The sequence below is a fragment of the Vicugna pacos genome, chromosome 10 (genome assembly GCF_048564905.1).
Source record: "Vicugna pacos chromosome 10, VicPac4, whole genome shotgun sequence".
NCBI lineage: Eukaryota > Metazoa > Chordata > Mammalia > Artiodactyla > Camelidae > Vicugna > Vicugna pacos.
This window is the reverse complement of record NC_132996.1, coordinates 16,836,849-16,860,626: the sequence shown is the minus strand read 5'-3', so window position 1 is coordinate 16,860,626 and position 23,778 is coordinate 16,836,849. Positions and strand designations below refer to the sequence as shown.

General features: G+C 39.6%; 1 protein-coding gene and 1 non-coding gene across 3 annotated transcripts in view; both read left to right on the top strand.

Annotated features, from left to right (window-relative positions):
• CCDC81 (coiled-coil domain containing 81) overlaps window positions 1-23,778 on the top strand; it is a 42,167-nt gene that overhangs the window by 17,715 nt on the left and 674 nt on the right. The window contains exons 5-16 of one of the 2 annotated variants that reach the window (XR_012076476.1): window positions 1,707-1,963; window positions 4,340-4,419; window positions 6,334-6,455; window positions 8,134-8,257; window positions 10,366-10,459; window positions 11,004-11,150; window positions 11,831-11,935; window positions 14,481-14,653; window positions 16,057-16,135; window positions 16,342-16,562; window positions 16,920-17,016; window positions 21,935-22,061. Coding sequence is in view for 1 of the 2 variants with exons in the window: in XM_006197508.4 (XP_006197570.2) it covers window positions 1,707-1,963; window positions 4,340-4,419; window positions 6,334-6,455; window positions 8,134-8,257; window positions 10,366-10,459; window positions 11,004-11,150; window positions 11,831-11,935; window positions 14,481-14,653; window positions 16,057-16,135; window positions 16,342-16,562; window positions 21,935-22,060 (1,528 nt within the window). In the remaining variant the exon portion in view is untranslated. Of the gene's footprint in view, window positions 1-1,706; window positions 1,964-4,339; window positions 4,420-6,333; window positions 6,456-8,133; window positions 8,258-10,365; window positions 10,460-11,003; window positions 11,151-11,830; window positions 11,936-14,480; window positions 14,654-16,056; window positions 16,136-16,341; window positions 16,563-16,919; window positions 17,017-21,934; window positions 22,062-23,778 lie in introns of those variants that run through there. The other variant, XM_006197508.4, reaches the window with a different exon arrangement.
• LOC116282108 (U6 spliceosomal RNA) lies at window positions 2,046-2,152 on the top strand. Its single transcript, XR_004191585.2, has one exon. It is a non-coding gene; the product is annotated as a U6 spliceosomal RNA (small nuclear RNA).

The following is a 23,778-nucleotide window of genomic DNA, read 5'->3' as shown; positions in this document are numbered from 1 at the left end:
AAAAAAATTTTTTTTTCTGTTATGGGGTAGGTAATTTGGTTTACTTATTTATTTACTAATGGAGGTACTGGAGATTGAACCCATGACCTCATGCATACTAGTCATGCACTCTACCACTGAGCTGTACACTTCCTCCTAGGAAAGTAGCTCTTTTAATTATAGTGGTTTGGTAAAATATGTAAAAGCTTGAATGAAGGCAGTGGTAATCAGGAGGAAGATGAGGGAATCTATTCATGAGATATTTCTGATGTAGAACTGATGGGATTCAGTTACCAGTGGACAGTGGTGGGTAGCAGGAGGAAGGAAAGTATTTAGGGTGACTCAGATTTCTCAGAGAATAGATAGATACTCACATCATTAACTGTGATAGGGAATAAAGGAGAAAAGCAGATTGTGGTGGCAGATAAAATAAGGAATTTGCTTTTGAACATGTTGAATTTGAGATTCCTGTCGGGATATTTAAGTATAAATAATTTCAGAGTTCAGTAGAGGGGCAGAGACTAGAGGTCAAGATTAGGATAAATTTACTCAGGAGTGGACATAGAGTAAGGAGAGGGGACTGAGAAGAACAAACTCCTTCTAAAACAAACACCATCTTATAAAAAGTAAAAGGGGAAGGAAGCCAACAAAGGAGACTGAGGAAGAAGAAATTAGAGAGCCGAGCGTGATGCCATGGATACAAGAGAAGAGAGGGCATAGCCAGCAGAAGCTACAGTGAAGTCATGAGACTAAGATATGCAGTGTTATCCATTGGCTTGTCCATCATGAGATGACAGTGTCCTTACTGATACAAACGGGCTGGGAGGAGAGAGATTGCAGAAAGGCTTTGGGCAAATGGGAGGGGAGAATCTAGTGGGAGATGGTATAGAATCACCATTCAGTTGTGCAGGAGACTGTGGGCTGCTATGGGGAAGCTTGTGCCTTGTAGAGCTGTTACTCCTCATCATCCAGCAGCACTGGACATTGGAAAGACTATAAACTAGTGTTTGCTGAATGAATGTTTAGAATGTTCTCATCTTCTCTCTATCCCGGTTCTCTATCAGTGGACCTTGTTTACTGTCTCTCTCTAGATTTATCATCTTAAGCATTTTCCCTGTTTCCCCTCTTTTCTGACTTGTGGAGCTTGCATAGCTCCTACATCTGTTCTAGTTGAATAGACCGTGTGCTTACCTTCACGCTAGATATAACCATATTCCTTTGCAATGTCATTTACGGACTCATTAAATAGGATGTTTTCTGCTAGTCATCCAGCCTGATACCCTCTGATAAGATCCATTTTCAGTTGAAAGGTAACTTCTAGTGTAGATGATTAACTTTTCAAAACACTTAATATTTGTAGATATTTATAATCATTTAAAAATGATATGATAACCGGAGGAGAGAGGCAAATGTTGTGGCAGCATGTCCTGAAAGATAAGAGAACTGAAAACCTCAGAAAACCCTCTGATGTAGAGAAACAGTTATAAATATGTCTCCAAGAGAAAACCAAAAGCTTGTTGGAATATTATTTAGAAAGCTGATTGTTCTTATTCTGAGAAAAAATATTCTACTTTTAGGAAAAATTTATTGATTAATAGGATGGATACAACTAAAGGCTTCAGTGAACAGTTCTATTTCTGAGTATTAAGTGAGAGTCAGGTAGTTGTTTTGAGTCCTTGTTGTAATTTCTACTTCTTTTCCCTCACCCCAAATGTCTTTTCTCCTAGGTGACATCCCAGTTGTTCCTCTTAATTTTGTCATGATCTCCCTGGAGGGTCCATTTAGCAGAGATACAGTAGAAGAATGTGTGAAGGAGACATTGCTTTTTTTGTCACGATCCATTTCCATCAAACAAAATGTGGAGTTTACATTCAAAGGAATTGGGGTCCTCGTGATTAAAGACGGCAAAGTGAAGATGAGATTTTATAAGGACTTTCTTTGTGCAATGGATGGAAGTGGGGCTTTGGCGAAAGCCCTAGCAAATGTAAATTAATGTTTTCCTTCAATCCCTTTCCTGATTATAGCTCTGAATCATCTGTAAATGTCTCATCTTTAAGAAAAACTAAGTGCTGGCTTCAGCAGCACATACACTAAAATTGGAACGATACAGAGAAGATTAGCACAGCCCCTGCACAAGGATGACATGCAGATTCATAAAGTGTTCCATATTTTTAAAAAAAGAGAAAAAGAAAAAGAAAAAATTAAGGTGGACGTATTTAAAATAGCAGTTACCCCAAGTGCAGAGAAGTGCTTGTTTATAGATGATTAATTCTTTGACAAAAAGGTTACAGGGGCTAAGGAACTTCAAGTTTTGAGTCAATGTCAACTGAAAAATATAAATAGTAATAGGAACTCTTATAATTCTGAGCATTTTATAGTACCTTATAGTTTAAAAAGTTCTTCCACATATATTTGTTTGAGTCTCAAAATATTATAAAAGCAGCATTATTATCACCCTGATTTTACTAATGAGAAAAACGCGGGCTCAGAGAGGTTATGTGGGAACCTGAATTCTGGGTCCTAAGCTGTGGAACTGGAATTCAGGCCCAGGCTTCCTAATTACACTTTGTATGCTGACTACACTATTTTATTTTAATGGAAGTCTACTGAAAAATCTAATTCAAGTCGTAGAAATGTATCTCTAGCTTTTACTGTGCCATGTTGTGGAAGAGATTTCAGAACTGACCAACCATTGCTAACCATTAAGTAGCAGGTGTGACCTTCATGCTAAGTTGGACGTAGTGGACTTTAAGGAGGCAGTGAAATAGTCAATCAACAGGACCAACTAAAACTTAATAGACGAAGTCGGCATGAATGAGTTGGATTACCACGAATGCTATACCATTGTGTGTCCCATAGAGCAAAAGCCTGATTTTTTAAATGAAAAACTATAAAAGGATAGGTTATAAATATGGCCTAATTCTACCCTCTAATTTTTCCTTTCATGGTGCTATGGGATGGGGCTTTAGGAAGCAGAGTTGTGCATAATGAGGCTCTTGGTGTTTTCTCCACACTCTGGCTTCATACAGAATTGTTAAGAAGGATGCCAACCCTTTGTGTGGAAAGTGGAAACACACACAGAGATCACCCTCTGTTTTTCGTAAAAACACAGGCAAGATTTGCAAAACCAGAAGCAAGGCCAAAGTGCTGCTCCATCTCTAACCCTCAGGGATTCTACAGAACCTTATAAGTTGCAGCACGTGTTTAAAAGAAAGAATAATGCTTTAATTGGTCTGCTGCATTCTAAGACGTTAACTTTTAAGGAGCATTTTCCAGAAGAATTAGTCTTTAGAGATATTCTATGAAAAAAGGGTCTGGAGGCTAAAGCATATGGACATGTTAAAGGATTTGAGAGGTCTGGCTGGAAAGAAGCAGCTATAACTACCTGAGTACATTTAATCATGGAACTTTAGATTAAGCCAATGTTCATTAACATCTATAAAACACATTGTGGGAAACTGCTGTAAAGTGAGAGTGATTGTTTTTTCCCCCGCAAATGTTCCATAATATAAACCTGAGCGCTGACCTGCAAAAGTGTGCTCTTGGGAAGCTGTGTGTTAATTTCAGCGATGCTGCTTTTGCTCAAAATACTTTTAAAACCTCTTTTTTGGAATTTGTAAACCATACCATTAATCCAAAAGGAATAATTTTATATTTTATTCTCTACTAGCATAATTTAATAATGTGATTATTATATGTGACTACATATTTATATTATGTTATATGATTATTATATTTTATACGTTATACATTATACTATCAAATATGACATAATGATTCTATATTATAATAAGTATATTATACAATAACTGTAATAGCTACTATCTGTGGAGCACTTACCATGCGCTAGCCGCTTACACACAGCGCCGCATAAGGATCCTGTGAATTCCATCCTGTTGTTGTCCCCACACACCTGGTGTCTAAGGCTGTGCAGCTGTTAGCCGTGTGGGGGTTCAACATGAGTACACCTGACTCCAAAGTCCTTCTCTTAACTACCCAGTTTTAGAGTTACCTGGGTCGAGTGGAATTAGCCAGCTTGCTCAACTTCCTGAGAGTTTGAGTAAGTCAGCCCTCCTCTTAAAGGTGTCTAAAAGAAGCTGTCAACTCTGAAGGCAGTTTCCAAGGAGGAAATGGTTTGAGAAAAGGCAGCATCAGTGGAATCGGTATATGACCACACAGGGTGACTACTTTGATAAGTGAGATCGTTCTTCATCGGGTTTTGAGCTCTAGACTTTCCGCACTGAACAAAAATAACAGTGGAGAGTATCAGGGTAGCCTTTCCTCTGAGCAGCCTGTGCCTGTGATTTGTCTGTGTCCTGGACTACAGCCCAGGTGTAATTCTTCTCTGTCCCTGCCCCAGAGGCCTGACACTGTGGACTCGGTGTTGTCTAGCAGAGAGGCCTTGGGGAAGCGGCCCAACAGCGCGCTTGCATTTCCAAGGTCAGTGCTTCCCTCCACAGGTTCCTCCAGGCACAGCGACCCTTGCTGACCTGTTGATTGAATTGGACAGTGTTTCACATCCTTTTCTACTCACGCTCTCTCTCTCAGTGCTCCAGCAAAGAAGAGTTCATTGCACAGACTTTCTGTAGTTAAGTTAAAAAACAACGAACACTTAGAATAGTCCTTTATTCAGCTACCCTTAGATCCCTGGAAATTCTCATGCTACCTCCCACCAACCTTAGTCCTTGTGGTATTAGTAAAATTCTTGTCACCTGCTGGGCTTCCCTGTACCATCCACCTCTTCCTCTCACTAAGCTGCTTCCTCTGTCTGCAATCTAGACTACTTCCTGTCTGAGCTTTGGTTTTTACCACTGAAGGGGTTAGAAAGGCAAGGTACAGCTTTTCCCCAAGAACGTAGTAGGCATTACCGGTGGTTGCTACTGACAATGATTATAATAATGACAATGATAACACTAATGGTAATAATAACAACACTTACCATCTATAGAGCGCTTATTAGATGCCAGGTCCTGTTAAGCACTTTCTCAATATTCTTGTAGTTAATCTTTACTGCAACCATTTGAGATATATATTATAATTTAATCCATTTTTATAGAGGAGCAAAATTAATTGTAATTGTAATTTTTTTAAAAACAAGTGATGGTGCAGTATTAAAAGCACCGGAATAGGAATCAGGAGACTTGGGTTTTATGTCCAGTTTGGTCATTAGTTACCCATTGTGCACTCTTAATCAGGTTTTTAATCTTAACTGCTGTGCCATTAACGATTATGCATTTCAGGTAAAGGCAGTTTGGGGAATAATAACTGGCTTCCCAAAGTATTATTTCCTCACATTTTTTGAGTCTGTGACATCCTCTTGTGTTTATTGGTTTGGAACAACTCCTTCCTGGAAAGACTGTAAGACACAGACCTCAGCAAAATCAGTGTGAGGGGGAGAATGAGCCCTAGAGATGAATTAGTCCTACCTCCTCATCTTGCAGATGAGATGGCTACACAGCTGAGGGGCCAGGCTGGAAATAAAACCATGCCTTCTGACTGTTCCAGGGTTGTTTCCATCGCAGCATGCTGCCTGGCTCATTAAAAACAAATCAGTAGGTTCAAATAATGTTATTTTGATTCTATTTTGGAAGGCACTTTTGGCTGCCCCTTTGTATTTTGGCTTAAGCACTCCAGGAAGGAAATAATTGCAGTTAGTTAAAGAACATAGATGGAGGCTCCTGTCAATTAGAGTGCCTAGACAGGGGACGTGAGGACTCAAATATGCAAAACAGCTGTAGGTGTTTTATTGATGTAAAGTTTGGCCCCTGAATTTACTGGCAGTTTCACCTCTGCCCAGCTCTTCCTCCCCACCTCTAACCCAGCACTCCATACCTGAGACCAAAGACAATTTAAACTATACACACCATCTGAACAAACCCCTTCCCCCATTGCCTTTGCAAGTCCCTCATTTTGCCTGGGGAGCAGATGGAGAAGTGGAGAGAGAGGAGTAGGAGTGGTTATTTCTGGGCATACTCTGCCTGCCAGGCTATGAATCCTTGCCTTCAAGCTATTGAATAACCACATTTCACTGCATTAGGCCTATGGCATGCTTACAGAATTAGAAAAGACAAATTCAAGCTGAAATCAAAAACAAAAACTTAAACCCAAGCCTTCAAAGCAATTTATGTAAGAGTTGCTTTTGAGCCCTCAGTATAGAGGGAGAGGGTCTTGGTCAGCTCACAGACTTAACCTCAAAGAGAATGAGTCCATGATTTTTACTCAGCGTATAAGAGCATTTGCCTGTTTGGGAGAACTGGGCTTGTTTCATTCAGAATCAGTGAGCTAGCTTGGTTGCTTCTCAGAATTGAGAGTTCACACAGTCACCTATGGACAAATATCTTGACTCATTCCTAGGATTGCGCTCAAGCAGATGGAGAACAAACCACCTATGGAGACCATTGTAGAGGAAGGTGGAAGGAATAGACAAAGGAAGAGCAAATTAAGAGACCAGGCAGACAAAGAAGAAGGCGCCCGAGGTAGGTCAATGGTTTCTGGGTATAATCTATCACTCTTGGCTACTTATGAGCCAAGACATACTGCTTAGCAACTCCTATGGCCAAAATAAATAAAGTTCGTTTCAGGAATAATCACTGTATTCTTCTCTCTAACAAGCATCTTCTGCTCCTGGAATCTTGTATCTCACCTTAAACCCTTTAAGACTCTCAGGCCCTTAGACTATGATCTCTTTGAGGGCTCCCTACTGCTTAAACGGGGTCAAAACTCAGCTGCTTCCAGAGTCCAGGCAGGTAACATAAACGCACTAACTGGGCTGGATGTAACATGATAGGGAGACATGTTAGCATAAATAACAATTTCTATGAAAAATGAAGAGTGGTAGTTTTATATCTTTGATATCTGGCTTTATAGAAGATAGCAGATTCTCATATCTGCATTTTCATATAATCTGTTGTGACATGTTGTTTTGGTTGAAGCATATGAAGAAAATCCTAGGAGCCCCAGGGGCTGCCAGACTACCCTTTGAGGCCTGTTCCTCCAGCAGATTATTGATTTGTGGAAATGTGGGTCAAATTTTCTGATTTTTCTAGAGAAGCAGAAATCCTGACATGTTAAATCAATTATTGTTAAAAATTGACAACTAATGGATGTTGAAACAAAAAATGCTAACCGGGCCAAGCAAAACATATCAATGGGTAAACACTGGCTTATGAATGTTGGTTTTGCAACATGTGGCCCACAGGATTACATATAAACTTTTAGCCTAATATTCACATGCTTTCATTCTTTAAAAAATTTATTTATTTATTTATTACTGTATTATTTAATCATTTTATATGGGGGGCACTAACTAGGTTTGTTTATTTTTAGAGGAGGTACTGGGGATTGAACCCAGGACCCTGTGCATGCTAAGCATGCACTGTACCACTTGAGCTATACCCTTCCCCTCACATGCTTTCATTCTTTAGCTTCATTTGTCACTGCTCCCTACAGACTCTTTCTTTGAGCAAAATTGTCTATTCATATTCTTCTAACATGCGTTGCCCTTCCTTGACTTCATGCTTTTTGTTCACTCTTTATCTCCTGCCTGGAAGGCTCTTCCTTTTCCTAAAGTCTATCCCAATCCTACTCTCCTCTTAGCACCCTTTTCACATCTCACTTCCTCCATGAAAACTTCTCTCCTCGCTGGATTCAGAAGTGGCTTCTTTCCTCTCTGAACGTGTCAGACCATTAAAGATGGCACCGTTCATTTGGGATTTAGACATTCTGCATCATTGTCCTGAGTTACTATTTATACAATGTATGTAAAATGCTTAGTACTGTTGGCAGGTAGTAAGACCACAAATGAGAGCTCTCATGTTTTCTGTTTATCTCATTTTTCCTCTTCAACTGTATTTACTGAAAGATCCTTAAGAGCAGAGACTTGCCTCTTTATATTTTCTAAGGTGCCCAGCTAGAGCTTTGTAAGTATACAGCTATACAATATAGAGCTAAGTATATAGAGATATATGTATATACACATGTACATTTATATGTATATGTGTATTTTTTAACCACACTAGGGAAATAATTTAAAAACAAGAAAATGTATTTTATGTGAAAAATTTCCCTAGTAAAACTATGAGCTTTAAAAGTCTGTGTTACGCACAAACCATCTATTTAGAGTTGAAAGGAGACTCACTTTCATTCATTCTGTAGAGATCTTACCACCCAAGATAATTCGAGATAGACAAGCTACCTCCCCTGCCGAAGGGATAAACGTCAGTTCGCCGACCAAACCTGAGCAGAATGGGAGTGGAGGGAAGAAAGGGAACCTTGAAAGGTAATGCATTGACATTTTTTCTGTTGCACTTTACTAAATATATTTTCAAGTCCTATTTTTATGCAGGGGATTTTAAGTAAGTGTTCATTCGTTTGTTCCTTCATCCAGTATTCGTTTTGCTGAACATGGCTGGTAATAAATATTCTTTGAATTAATGAATATATTACAATTTATGGTGGCCCTGTCTTACTCTTGTTATGTCAGGTGATTTCTATTTTCTCCTTCTCCCTTTGTGTAAGGTACTTTTTAAGACCTCAGATCAGAACCATACTCAAGTATCTATTGAGCATCTGCCATGTATCTTGCACTTTGCTGTCAACTTTGAATTTATTAATGTGTCACAATGTATCAGTTATCATATGTGCCATTCAGGTGCTTTGTGGATTCCTAAAGTCATGTTCACAACCCTTGACATGCTTATTTTGGATAATCTCATTGTTATGAAAGATAATTGAGAATTAAATGTCTAGTACTATGGAATTTAGTTCAACCCAAAAAACACTGAGTATCACTGTGTGCCAGGCACTGTTCTAGACACTGAAACTACAGAGCTATGAGACATCAAAGACGTATAAATCTACTTGCATAACACTTATAGTCTTCTAGGGAGATTGATGTGAAGAAATAATTCACGTGATAAAGATAACAAAAGAAAGCACAGAGGCTGCAAAGATGAGGGAGTAATTATTAGGGATTCCTAGTAAAGGTTTCCTAAGAAGTTGACCAAACAATGTTTTTGTTTTTGTTTTTTTGGTAGTGATTACTAAAGTAATACATGTTTATCATAAAAATTTTGGAGAAAATGAGAAAAGCAGGAGATAAAAAAATCACTCATAATCCCACTAAATAAAGGAAACTTTCTGTTAACATTATGGTATATATCCTTCATTTCAATGCATATACAATATATACATATATTTATACTTGAAACATATACGTACATTTTAAACAAAACTGAGATCATATCGTATGAACCTTTGCTACACTTAACACTAAGTGGTGAACATTTCCTCATGGCTTTAAACATCCCAAAACAAATGATTACTCATCATCGCATTGATTAAACCTTTTGTTTAACCAATCTTCTGTTGGATATTTAGATAACTTTTAGTTTTTATGTTATAAGTAATATTGTAATAAATATATTCACACATAGTTCTTTATATACACCTGCATATTCTGTAGGACAGAAACTTTAAAGTGAAATTTCAGGGATAAGAGATGAGCCCATTTTTCGTGCCTTTGATGCACATTACCAATTGTCCTCAGGAAGATTGTTCAGTAGCAGTAACAGGAGGAACTGCTGTGTTCTCTACAGCTTCGTTAATATTGGGCATTGTACCCTCCAGTTGCTTCCTATTCCCACCCAGGGTAAAAGCTAGAGTCACTCCCATGGCCTTCAAGATCCTGTCTGATCTCTGATCTCTCTCCTACTTTTAGCCCGCTGACTCCCCTTCCGCCAGCTACACTGAACACAAACATCCTCTTACTTCAAGGACTTTGTGCTCATTTGCCTTGCTGGACTCTTTTCCATCAGTATCTGATTATTATTATTCCTTTCCTTCCTTCAGGTATTTGCTCAGTTTTCACCTTTCTGGTGAGAACTTCCCTGACCATTCTAGTCATGATTTAATACTCCATTCCTCCAGCATTGCATGGCATTTACCACCATAGAACAGACTGTAGAATTCACTCATTTATCTTATTTATTGGCTGTCTACTCCCATCAGTATGTTAATTCCATGAGGACAGTGCTTTCTTTTTATGTGACATCTCCCATGCTTAGAGCAGTGCACATAGTAAGTTCTCAATACACTTTTGTAGAATGAATAAATTTTATCCCAGTTTCACCAAAGTGATAATTGAGACTTTGCACTATTACCCAGCTGGTCTAATGCCAGTCAGTTTGTAATAAAGAAAGCTGGGAGTCAAATTCAGGTTTACCTGATACAAGGGCATACCTCCATACATGAAGATGCTTTAAAGAAAACCACTCAGATACTTTTCATTTTCTTATATTTATACTTGCTTCTAAAATTATCATTGGTAATGATGATAGTTGATGTCAGACTGCATTAACGTTAATGAATGTTGCCTTGTTTTTATAGCTTATCATCTCCAGGTGGTCTGAAAAATGACAATGAAACAAAGCCTAAAATTTCTCCAGCCCCTGCTTGCCAGGATCATAACAGGGCAGGACAGGTACAGTGTCTTCAAACAAACAAAACCCCGCCAAAATCTTCCTCTGACTTCTGTTTCTCAAAGGGAATTCTGGGAGTTGCTCTTCCTTTAATATATGTGTTTGGCTCAAGGACTCAGGACACATAATTGGACTCTGATAAATCTACCTACTAGTCAAAAATCTACCAGTTAACAACAATAGGGTTGGGAAATCTATTTCTAATTTTCAGTTGCTATAAACACATCTGTTAGTAAATCCTCTTGAATATTGGTGGGGCCCTCTCTGAAGATCTCATTTGGCTAATGTCATTAATACATCCTTTTATGAAGTATTCTTCTTTTTTGGTTGAGGTGGGGAGAGGAGGTAGTTAGGTTTTTTTATTTACTTCTTTAATGGAGGTACTGGGGATCAAACCCAGGACTTCGTGCAGGCTATACCACTGAGCTATACCCTCCCCCTTGAAGTATTCTTGATATACCCAGCCTTTGGAGAGCTTGGGAAGGGAATGCAAAGGCAAACAAGTAAAAGGTGAAAATCAGTTTGTCCTAAAACTTGGTGTTATAGGAAATGTGTTACGTGTGTTTGCAACGAGCACAACGAAATTCCCCACTGTACTACAGTGAGGAGAGGAGGAGGAGGGAGGTAGAGGATGAGCGGCTTATGCAGCAGCATCAGCTGCTGAAAGACCAGGAGGCCCTCTTCAAGGAGCAGGTAGGTCAACACCACGCTTAAGGAGTGTTTAACGTGGGGCAGGGGAACACAAGTATACAGCACCACTTAAGAAGTTCTGTCATGTGTCTGCCCTGTAACATAGTTAATCATTTACTTACTGCTGAGCTAAAACTTAGGTCATGTCCAGGTTTCCACTAATAGTAAACAGCCCTGGGATGAATAGATGTGCAGCTGATGATTGCACGTGTCACTGATTCCACACCCCCCCCCATTAGGACTGAGTTTTAAAGGTGGAATTCCTGGATTTATATGGCTTTATTTTTCATTTCGGATAAAATATAATCCCAGTCAAAGCTTCTCCCTTGAGATGCGTGGCCTATCTCAAGTAAGCTGGACTGGCACCTAGACGTTTGCTCTGACCTGATTTCTGTGATCTCCAGTTAACTGACACTACTGCCCTTTCCTGCGTTTGTGCTATCATGGGGAACCACTGATGAAATCTTCCATTCCTTCACTATGATTCCTGTAGAGGTGGTGCTTATAGCCCAAGAATGGGAGAAAAGAAAACACTTTCCCAGCCCACTTTTTAAAATCCATGACTACTTTCAGAAAGTATCATTGCCTTCAAAAGGCAAGTTTCTACCTTGGTTGGATTCTTTTAATGTTGTAGTATTAAATTTTTTGAAGGCTCTGTTTCAAGATGTGATTTTTTTTCAAAGATAAGAAGCCTGGCTAGTAGAGAACAGAATCAAAAAAATGCTGCCTATAATCTTGGAGTTGCTGAAGCTATAAGAATCCACAAGAATGAGAAACCTGAATTTTATGTAAGTCTTTTCAAAATTTTTATTGCTGATATCTGCCCTCTTTGTGAGCATTTAGATCCATTCTCCCTATTGCATGTTATACCTTTTTTTTTTTTTTTTTAAAGCAGTAGAGGTAAGGAGAGGGTTGTGCAACTTTGAAGCTTCCTTCTAGGGCAGGAGTGGTCCAGTATCTGCCTCCACACCACTCCCAATTGCCATACAGTTCCCATTAGTCACTTAGAGCACTTGTTAATGATAGTAATTTTCAAGCAGGACCTGGGAGGGATGTGGGTAGGCGCAGTATCTTAAATTCCTGCCCCAGGATCATAGGATCTAAATAGAAATCCAGCATCACCCAGGAGCTTGCTGATTCAGAATCTAGCATGCCATCTCAGACCTATAGGATGAGAATCTACATTTGAATAAGATGCTTAGGTGATTTGTAGTTTCCTTGAAGTTTGTGAAACCCAGTTTCACATGGAGGTGAGGACGAACGGCTTTGCCATTGATTTAATGTCTTCAATCATTATGTGCCTACCTTTATTTCTGCCTAAATCTTTTTTCTTTCACCTCACTACCTGGGTAGTGTGACACTCTGGACATAAATCTAATAAAATAGGTTTTCTTTATTCATCATCAGACATTCATGGAATTCCTTTGTGCTGGCCACTCTGCTGGTAGTTAGCAATACAAAAGTGAATAAGACAAGGTCCTTCCTTAAAGAAGTCTCAGGATAGTGGGGAAAACATTTAAAGAGACAAGAATGTGGTATAGTAAATGCTGTGATAAATCTTCGAACAGGGCAAAGAGGAAAGTCCTTAATCCAGACCAGAGATCTGGGAAGACTTCTTGGCATACAGGGGTTAGGTAAAGAAGCGAATGGAGGCAGATCCTTCCAGGCAGGGGCAGCAGGGAGGGAGGAGGGGAGAGCAGCTGTGCTTTTGAGCTTTAGGCGCGATCTCTCTCTCCTTTTAGATATAAAGTCCAGATTATATATTACTGTCCACTTTGTGTGTCCTCTTTATTGTAACTGTAGATATCTTAAATGGAGAAAGACCAAATCAGAGGTTTCGATTCCCCTCCTCAACCTGTTTTTCTCCCAGCCTTCCCGTTTTAGCAAGTGGCATCACCAGCCAGCCACACGTAGGAGTGATCCCAGATTCCTCCTCCTCTGCCCCCGACATCCAACCATCTGCAAGACTGCTTGCCTTTACTTCCAAAATGTATCCAGCGTCTCTTCACGGCATTTCATCTCAGTGTTCCCACCCCAGTCCACACCACATTATAAGGCCCAGCTTTGCAGTACTTCCCTAACTAGGCTTCCTGCTTGCCCTCCTACAATCTAGTATCCACTCGGCAGCCAAAGTGAGTTTTTAAAATTGTTAACCAAAATAGTTCATTCTGAAAGCCTCTAAATAGTCTCCCATTGAATTAAAATAAAACTTAACTCCTTACCTTGACCTATGGTTTGGCCCGTCTCCCTCTTGACCTCACCTACTCTACTCCCCCCCTGCTCACTGTGCCTCAGCTGCTTCCTTTCTGCTTGTTTCCATCTGGTGTCTTCACACTTGCTGGGCCTTCTGTGTAGGACACAGGTCCCCTGATATTTGCAGTGGAGATGATTCAGTCACCTCCCTAATAAAAGCCTTCCCTAATAACCAATTTAGCCCGATTCCCGCCCAGTCACTCGCTATGATTAGGGCTTCACAGCACTTATCACTACCTTAAATTATCTGCTGTGTTGTTCGCTTGTTGGCTGGCTGTCTCCTGCACCCGCATATAGGCTCAGTGAGAGCGAGGCTCTCTGTGGACCTCTGTTCTTGATCACTGCTGGGTTACTAGCATCTAGAGTGGCCTGGCCCAGAGTGGGCGTTCAATTCTCCCTCTTCCCACCTCCTCGCAGCCCCTGCTCATGCGTTTGCACTCAGAATTTCCCCCACTTCAATCTGTGTGTTTTAAGTACGAGCTCAGGACCCCACTCTATGAAGTCCTTTTCCATCTCTCTCTCCATTATGGGGCTTTGGTCACTTCTGCTCAAATTCATCTTTAAAAAAAATTAGTTAATTTTTTATTGAAGTATAGTCAGTTACAATGTGTGGATTTTCTGGTGTACAGCACAATGTCCTAGTCATGCATATATATACATATATTAATTTTCATATTATTTTTTATTAAAGGTTATTACAAAATATTAAATATAGTTCCCTGTGCTATACAGAAGAAATTTGTATTTTTAACTATTTTTATATATAGTGGTTAACATCTACAAATCTCAAACTCCCAAATTTACCCCTTCCTACCCCCTTTCTCTGGTAACCATAAGATTGTTTACTACATCTATAAGTCTGTTTCTTTTGTAGATGAATTCATAGTGTCCTTCAAATTCATCCTTGAGTACACTCATATTATTCTGTGGGTCCCTAGCTGGTCAATGTGTCGAGGACTGGGCAAATTTTATAAATTAATCAACATTTTCTTATTGATTTTATTCTTCTGAATGATCACATTTACTCTTTGTTGCTTTTTATTATTCTAGAATAAATGAGTTACTTCTCTTTCCTTCTAGAAATCCTTCCTGTTTGATAAACGGTCACTCAGTCCTGAGATTAATGCTTTTAAGCAAGAAGAATATTCCCAAAGTCTCCTGAAACAAATGGATCACAGACGGGAAAAGGATATAAAGCAAAGACAGAACAGAGAGTTGATGGATCGCCTGGAGCAAGTCCAGCTCACAGAGGAGTGAGTCAAGCTAGACACGCTCTGAAAAATGGATGTGGGATGTTCATGTGAAGCTTATTTCCATGTGGGATTGAATCGACGTTGGTAGTTTCAGTAGCACAACTGTAACCAACTGAGCAAACTAGCCCAGCTGGCAGCCAGTACCATAGCAGGACACTTCAGTAGAAACATGAAAAAGCCATCGTCATTACAGTTGTCATTATAGTAATGACTGCCAGTCTATAATAACTCTAATTACAGGGTATCATTTTATATTGTTTTGTGATCACAAATCCTGGTAGATGGATGGAGGAAGGGACTTTTCTTGAGCAAGCTTCACTCCCAGCTATTCCCAAGTGACTTCATGGCAAAGCTGAGGTTTTATTATAAGTATGAAGAGTGTCCCATGGAACCTGAGGACAGGAATGGATGGGACCTAGGAGGACTGGAACCAGGGAGTAAAACCTGTGAAAAAAGGCTTTCCCTCTGCTCACACCCGCAGCTCCTTAGCTGACATCATCCTTATTCCAGCTTAAACTTGGATGAATTTTAGTCTCAATTTCAAATTTTCAGAAAAGAGACTCAGATTGGTCCTGCTTGGGTTATCTGAGGCCTGGGATAGAGTCAGGGTCACAGAGTTCAGACATGCCTAAGGAGGCCACACATCTGCTCCTGAGGTCAGGAGAGCAATGAAGGAGACGAGTGGTGTGAGACAGACTCCTAAAACAAACATGCAACTAGTTTCTGCGACCAAAAAATTGTTTCTATAAAATGCATATGCTCTATTTTATATTCGCTTCATAGATCATGTGGAGGTTGCATATAATAGATTCATTTTATAATAGGAAACATCACTTTTCTTAAAAAGGAATCTTATGATGAATCATGTTATGGAATGAATAGCTACTTCCTGCTTTCCTATCCAGATTTTTTTTTTAAACATGGAGGGAGGAAGGGTGTCTGACTCAGTGGTAGTGCATTTGGACAGTATGAGTTGGTCACTTGCTTATACCTGCCTGACTCTCCTTGTCCAACACATTGTCCACTAGCCTATGGATTTGAATTACTCTTTTCTTTAAAATGGAAGTTCCTAGAAGGAAATATCATCTTTTGCTTACTAGATTCCTATTCTTATTAATACTTATTAAACATGTTTTGATGATGTTAATCTGTTTAGGCTTTTGGGGTTTTTCTGGGGAGGATAATTAGGTATGTATGTATATATGTATGTATGTATGTATGTATGTATGTATGTATGTATGTATTTATTTTAGCGGAGGTACTGGGGATTGAACCCAGGACCTCATGCATACTAAGCACACACTGTACCACTGAGCTATACCCTCCCCTGATGATGTTAATCTGTATAACTAAAGACTCTGTAACAAATTGTGCCCTTGCCTTCTCCTATTCTTAACTGCCAGACTTGCTGCACAAAGGGCCAAATATATAAAAGATAAGATGGAAGAAACACAGTGTTACAAGAGAGCTTTGGATGCACAGGTAAGGGGACAATTAGTACTTTTAAATTTTGCAGTGCTTCAACAGCATAAATTATGTCATGTTACCAATACCCTTATGTGTTATCCATCTGGTGGTCTTGGAGGCCCTTGTTCCTTCCTCGGAAGTATTGGTTTTTACCATGCATTGTGCATAAAGCCTGCTCCCTGGTATAATTATAACCTGCATTATGTGTGTCCCTGCTTCAGATAAAGAACAAACGCCGCCAGCTGCCCATGTTTGAGCCAGACTCTTCTGAACCCATCTTTGGTAAGAATGAGGGTGAGCTGATGGTGGAAAAGCGAAAGCAAGAACAGAATTACATGAAGCACCAGCTGGAGGCAGCTGCTAACCTCAAGAGGAGAGCCATCCTACACCAGCTGGTGGAACAAAAGCGGGACTTGCTGATGCTTCAGAGGACACACAAAGAGTAAGACATCCTGGATCTTTCTTCCTCCTCCTCTCCCCTCCCCAGTACATCCAGAGAAGCAATAATAATAGTGAACATAATGAGGAGTTACAATGTACAAAGTATTGTTCTAAACTTACCATGTGCTTCATCTCATTTCATCCCCACAATTCACCCTATGAAGAAGTTATTAAATTAAAAACAAACTCTAGATCCCACTAGTTACCTTTCCATAGTTTACAATGTCTTAAAGGAGTTGTCCATACCAGCACTGTCCATTGGAAATACGATGTGAGCCACAGATGAGCTGCCCTGCTCAAGTGGACGCAGACATGAAACTCAGGCCCTTTCTCAACTTCCACTAAACCCCTTCTTCAGAGAACTGTGCATGCAGTAAGCTGCGCTGATGATTGCTGGTGCGGGGGTGCTGAAGGTGGCAGCTGGTAGGCAGAGGAGGACTTTATCCCATATCAATGTGAGTATCTTTAAATTTAAACATCAGACACCCAGGTTTTTAAAGTGCCTAATTGGCTACCCCACCAGTGGGGAATTTTTAAAGCCTCATAACATCTCCTTGGCTCCTTCTTGTCTTCCCATTTCCTATGTCTCCTACTTTCCCTCCTCCACCTCAGATTGCCACGGAGAACTACGGTTTCTTTTTTTGTAGATGTTCAGTGATTCTCAGATCCTTGATCAGAATGATAATATCATCAGAGTGCTCAGGTGTTCTAAGAGGGCTTCTCTTCAAAGGAATCTCCTGTTTCAAGAAGGCAGTTGTAATTGTAAAAAGAAAAAAAGTTACTTTATTAAAATTTTATAAATGGTCCGTGAGATGGTGCAAAGAACTGTTATGTTCTATACCACGTAGGCTCCGGTATGAATATATGAGTAGAATAGTGGGGTGAAGATGGGAGGATCTTGTGATAAGGGTAGGGTTGAATTGTAGTAGAGAGATGTGAGGGTAGCTAAAAGCATGGCTTTTGGAGTCAAGTCAGATGTGGGATTAAGTCTTGCATCTGCCCAGGGCAATGAACACTTGTTTGTCTATACTGTCTGCTAATACACTGAAATATTTCCATACTCCTCGATAAACAGCCATTGCCTCAAGCCCCACAAGTGCACCCCTGCTGCCCAGGCTGCTCCAGCCCCTCCCTGGGGGCCCCCATCCCACCTCTTCATGATCTTTCACCCAGTGGATGAATACCTGGAGTCTTCAAGACCACTTCAGTCTCCATTCTGATCAGCTGATGTGTGGTTCTGCCCTTTTAGTAGTTGCATAGTACTGGGCAGGTTAGAAACCTCCGAGGGCACTGGAGGTATGGTGTCTTCCTCCAGGGTGGCTGAGGGTTCCATGAAGTGGTTCTTGTCAGGAGCGTCTGTTTTATAGCAAGCAGCCGCCCGGCCCTGCAGTGGCTCTGCCTTTCCGTGCGCAATGCCGCAGCCAGGTCCGCGACACTTGCGTTTGTTACAGAGATTACTGCTGCTTCCTCCTCTGTTCCTTAGCCTCTCTGGTTGTTCTCCCAAACTTGGAGTCAGGAGGGTTTAAACTCTGTCACTTCCAAACTGTGTGACCTGGGCCAAACCACACTTGGGGTCTTTGAGCCTTCTTTTCCTCCTATGAAAAATAAGGGTCATCGCACCTGCCCTGCCTATCCATTCTATGAGGACTAAATGAGATTATGTATGTGGGAGCATTTCTGGAGACCGCAGAGCTCTGCACAAGTATGAACTGTGATCTTCACTAGGTTCTCTCTCTTACTGGAGCTCTGATCGTAAACCCCCTTTTCTGTGTGGGTCAGATCCTTGTCTTCTGATTTTAAATCCTTTACTGGTTATTTCAGATTTTCTTCCTTCTCTTTTCTTTTCCAGCTTCCCCATCCTCTGATCATCTCAAAATGTGATCTTATGTCTTCCTGTGGCAAATAAAAAGGTCACTTGCTTTCAGAGCAAGTTAATTTAGTCTGTGTTACTCAGATAAGCCTGCTAAAGTATTCTTATTACTTATTTTACTTTTTTCTTTAAACTTTTCTGCTTTTGTTTAAAAAAATATAACAATTCATGCTCATTAAAAATAAGTGGATTAATGGAGAGATTTTTTTAAAACCTCAATTAGTGGAGAGGTGAAAAAAAAAGGCCAGTAAGTAGTAGTGTTAAGGTTACTATGTAGCCTTCTACATTTCCCCTTATTCTTTACGAATATATTCAAACAATATGCACCTATATATTTTTCTTTCCATTTTTGTAAATGAAAATGAGGCCTATGAAATCTTTCACCTTACTCTGCAACCCAACCTTTCTTTAACCTAATAATGTGTCATTAATTTATGTTTAGGTCAGTACATATATAGGAAATTTGTTCTTCTTTGATAACAATATAATATCTATAATATGGATTATATAGTTTAACTCATGCACCATGGATGAACAAACGCTTTGTTTCCAGATATTTTGCTATAACAACAACTGTGCATCAAGCATTTTTCATATATATCCTTTTAGTGGTTCTTTTGTTTCTATCGAATAAATTCCTAAAAGTGGGGTTGCTGGATCAGGTATGTGGCACATTTTATATACTACCAGACACTGACAATTTTCTCTCTAAAATGTACAGCAGTTTGCTTCCACCCGCAGTCTTGTAAGAATCCTGGTTGCTTCCCCTCTAACCCCACTTCATTTTCTTACTTTCTAGGCATTTAAATTAAACTCACTTTTAAACCTATCCTTTAAAAAAATAATATAACAATGGCCAAAAAGCATATGAAAAGATGCTCAATATCACTAATCACTGAAGAAATACAAATCAAAACCACAAGGAGATAGTGGCTCATTAATAAATGGTTTCCACGCTCACTGAAAGGTGTGCGGGTGAACCTTATTCATCCCTCAGCTGTCCTTGCACCATTTGAAATAGAGGTCATACAGCATTTAACTATATTTGTGCCTCTCCAAGATAAGAGGTGTTCCATGTTTTATTGAATATTTACTTATGTGAACCTGAGACACAGGGATTCTCTACTCCATTGAATAAAGATGGTAAGGTAGAAGGTGGGATTTAAAATACAACTCTGTTTTGTATTACACAATTCAATAATTTAATTCCAATCATGTATAAATTGTGGAATACCAATTCTGTGGAAGTCCAAATGGAGTAAGCGGCAAATTGTTCATGTCTTCCCCTGCAACGCACTTATATAGACGTAAAAGACTTTTACTATTTAAGATATATGTATCAGTGTAACATATACAGATAAGATGGCTATCTTTTTTCCCCTAGGATTTTTTGGAAAAGGAAACATTTTTACACTTGCATAACAGTGTAATAAGATTTCATAAATGCAAAGATAAAATGTGCTATCATTTATCTTGGATTATAATATCTGTGGTTTAATTGCCTTGTGAAATGTCCAAATCAAGAACAGTTATAGGTTTTTCTTACACCACATACATCATGAAACATTTAACAAGTACTTCTTTTAGATTATTCAAAAGATTAGAAAAAAAAAAGAAAGTTGTCTATTCAGTAGTAGACAAAACAATTAAGATGTGAATATGATATGGGGTAATGGGGAAAAATAAACCTTGCTTGCCTAGGACAGGCAAGAAGAGAGAGAGAGAGACTACCGCATACCTATTAGGATGGCCACTATATATTAAAAAAAATAAAACCCAGAAAACAGAAAATAGTAAGTGTTAGAAAGGATGTGGAGAAATAGGAACCCTGTATGCTGTTGGTGGGAATGTAAATTGGTACAACCACTCTGGAAAACAGTGGTGGTTCCTCAAAAAATTAAAGTAGAATTACCATATGATTCAATAATTCCAGTTTTGGGTATACATCTAAAAGATTTGAAAGCAAGATTTTCAAGAGATAACTTCACACTTATGTTTATAGCAGTATTATTCACTATAGCCAAGAAACGGCATCAACCCAAATGTTCAACCACAGATGAATGGATAAACAAAGTGTGGCATCCACATACAATGGACTATTACTCAGCCTTAAAAGGAAAGTTCTGACACGTGCTACAACATGGATGAACCTTGAGAGCATTATGTTAAGTGAAATAAGCCAGTCACAGAGAAGTATGATACACCTTGTATAAGTATGACTCCGCTTACGTAAAGTATTTAGAGTAGTCCAATTCATGGAAATGAAGTACAGGGATTATGGGGAGGGAGAGATGGAGAGCTGTTTAGTGGGTATAGAGTTTCAGCTTTGCTAGGTGAAAAGAGTTCTGGATATTGGTTGCACAACAGTGGGAATATACTTCACACTATATATCTGTACATTTAGAAATGGTTAAGATGGTCAATTTTATTTTTTTTTAACTACAATTTAAAAAACTCTGAAAAGATTTTAAAAGGTTATGAGAAAATAAATAATAGGTACCATTCAGTCATCGAGCTCCCACTGTGCGGCAGGCTTTGGCACCTTCTGTGTATTATCTCACTTAATCTTTATAATGACTGTACAATAGCTTTTGAATCAATGTTTGTTAGAGGATAATGTATCCATGCTATTTTAGAATAAGTGAACCAACACAGAGCACATTACAGATTTTTACTGGTGGGTGCTGACACCTAGTGGCGGTTGGTACTTGTAACACAAAGCCCTTCGGCGCAAGCAGGCTATATCAAGGGTCACAGTCAATGAAGTCCCTTCTAGAATTTAGTAAGAGCTGACTGTAAGAGTTTCAGTATGGCAAGAAATAGACGCATTTAAATTGAACCAGGTTTAAAGTGATTCACAACAGCACTGACTATGTGTTTGGAGACCAGTAGTAGGAACATTTAACGTTGCAAATGCTGGGACACTGTACTTGAAGAGAGGTGTACTGCAGTCATTTCTCTGATGAGGTGATCTTCACCAAACACTTTTTTAAACCTTCTTCACAGTGTTAGATATTTTCTCAATTTCATTTTCTTTTGCCTAGTCATTTCTATTTCTTTTCCCCTTTCTAGACACGGATTTGTAGGCCTGTCTACTTTGTTTTGTAAAATGCTGGTAGGAACTGGTGGGCTGATTACTGACAGCTGAGGGGCTAGACTAAAAGGAAAGAAACAAAGTGTAGGAAATCCATTTGAGAGGAATCTTCAGATCAGTTAAGTTTGCCTCAAAGGAAATTGATGGCTTTAAAGGTTGAATTTGTTAACTGGAAAAAGGTTTTAATCCTGCTAATTTAAACCAGGATTGAAGATGAAAGGTCCTAGATCCGTAAATAATTTGCAAGACATTCACTATGTTTTCACAGTGTTCATGCCTCTTAGTCTATTTCAACGAGTAGTGAATAAAACCCTTCTGTTTAATTTCGCATAAAAGGAATGGGTTCCCAAGGTTGATGCATACCCTTCCCAGTACTGTGAATGCAACCAGACTATTCTGTTGTCTCTAGGCACTTGGCAGACAGGAATGCTGAGCTGGAGCGAGTGAACAGAATCAACCAAAACTTACAGAACGACTGGGCACGAAGTGCTGTAATGAAGAAGCAGCGGGACCTGGAGGAGAAGGCTTTCGAGAGGTAATATCTGATTGCACCTGAAGTTTTATTTGCGAAGAGAATCCTCCCTGCATCTTGTTTAGCTTCCTCTAAACTGCAATGGCAGATAGGTTTTAAGTGTCAACTTTAGTTTATTAGTGGTGGCTGTCTGGAGAACTTTGTGGAGAGAAGAATTTTGGGTTCAATGGGAAATACTGTCTGTTAGAAATGTCTGCTGTGGACATGGGATGGAGGATGCTGTGCTGTATGTCATACATTTGCCAGCTCTGCCCTAATCTCTGCCTTTGTGTAGTGGTTTTACTTTCCTTTTGTGGAGGCTAGGGAGGCCTGTGTGGAAGAGAGAGGGGATTCTCCCCAGAAATAGTTAATTAGAAATAGGAAGAGGAAACAGGAAGAGTGCATTTCCGTGTGAACACATCTAAGGCTTATGGAATGGTCCCTTAAGGGCAGAGTCAAGGGGTTGTGGGTAAAATTAGCAATTGGAAAAGTGAGATGCTCATTATGGAACCAACCAAGGACATCCCCCTGAAATGTATTATCATATCCCTGCCCACTCTCCCCAGTTACCTGTTTACAATCTAGAATTGGGAAACCTAGATTCTTTTTTTTTTTTAATTAACACTAACTTTGGAGAGGCAGCTAATCGTTTTACCTTACTTTCCTCATTTGTAAGATGGGGAAAGCAAACATTTGCCTGACTTGGTTAACACAGGAGTTTGGGGGATCAAATAAAGAGATGGAAAAGTATTACACTTAATTAAAATACTTTACAAATGTAACATATAATTTCATAGCATGTTAAAAACTTGAATAAACAGACCAAGCCTGTACAATCAAATGTTAGTAAAACCTGAATATACCAAAATACTCTTTAAATTGCCAATATCAACTGATTTTTATCGTAGATAAATGTATTATAATAGATCTTGATCTGTAACTCTCTTTTTCCTTTTGGATTCTAAGATACTTCTCATCTGTCTTTGAAACAAGTAGAACCCATATCCTATGGCAATGAAAGAATGAGGGATGACATGGAAAATAGGCTCCAAAGGAGGAGGGGGGGTTGCTTGGCCTAGAAAAGAGGAAGGGAAGAGACAGTTTGGTATCTCAAGCCATTTTCTCAGTGTTGTGAGGAAGCAGGTAGAAGGCAATGAGATTAATGTCAGGGAGATTTTTGTTGGATTTTGGAAGAAAGCTTGGCCAACATAGTGATAAAGGGTAGAGGAGGCAGGACATAACCTTGAGTGGCAGGATAACCCAGCTGTTCCATGGACACCCAGAGCAGACCCCTCACCTAAAGACCTAGGAGGCCAAGTTGTGGGCAGGGACTCAAGCAGGCAGCAGGTAGGAAGGAGGAATTGGTTGGTGTTAAAAAGAAAACAAAGCAAAAGCAAAAACAAGGTGCACATGTATGCAGTTAGTTCGTAGTAGTCTGTCCCACTGGTGAGGCAAGCCGGAGAGGTCTTCCCCTGCCCACTGCCAAGATTGTTCGTTGTCCTTTAGGCTGTCTTTGATGCTCCTTTTTACAGAATTCCACCCATATAGATACTTTGATAGCACAGGGGAACACATCAGGGACTGTCCTGCATAATCAAGAAAAAGCGTTGAAGTGGAAAACCAGTCACTGCCATCCCTTCATCTCTGCTTCCAGCTGCTTTCCTCCTCCTGTTCCTCTACACTTCCTCTCCTGCCCTTAAGTTTCTGGACACCTCTGGCTCTCTGTTCGTTGCAAGTCTACT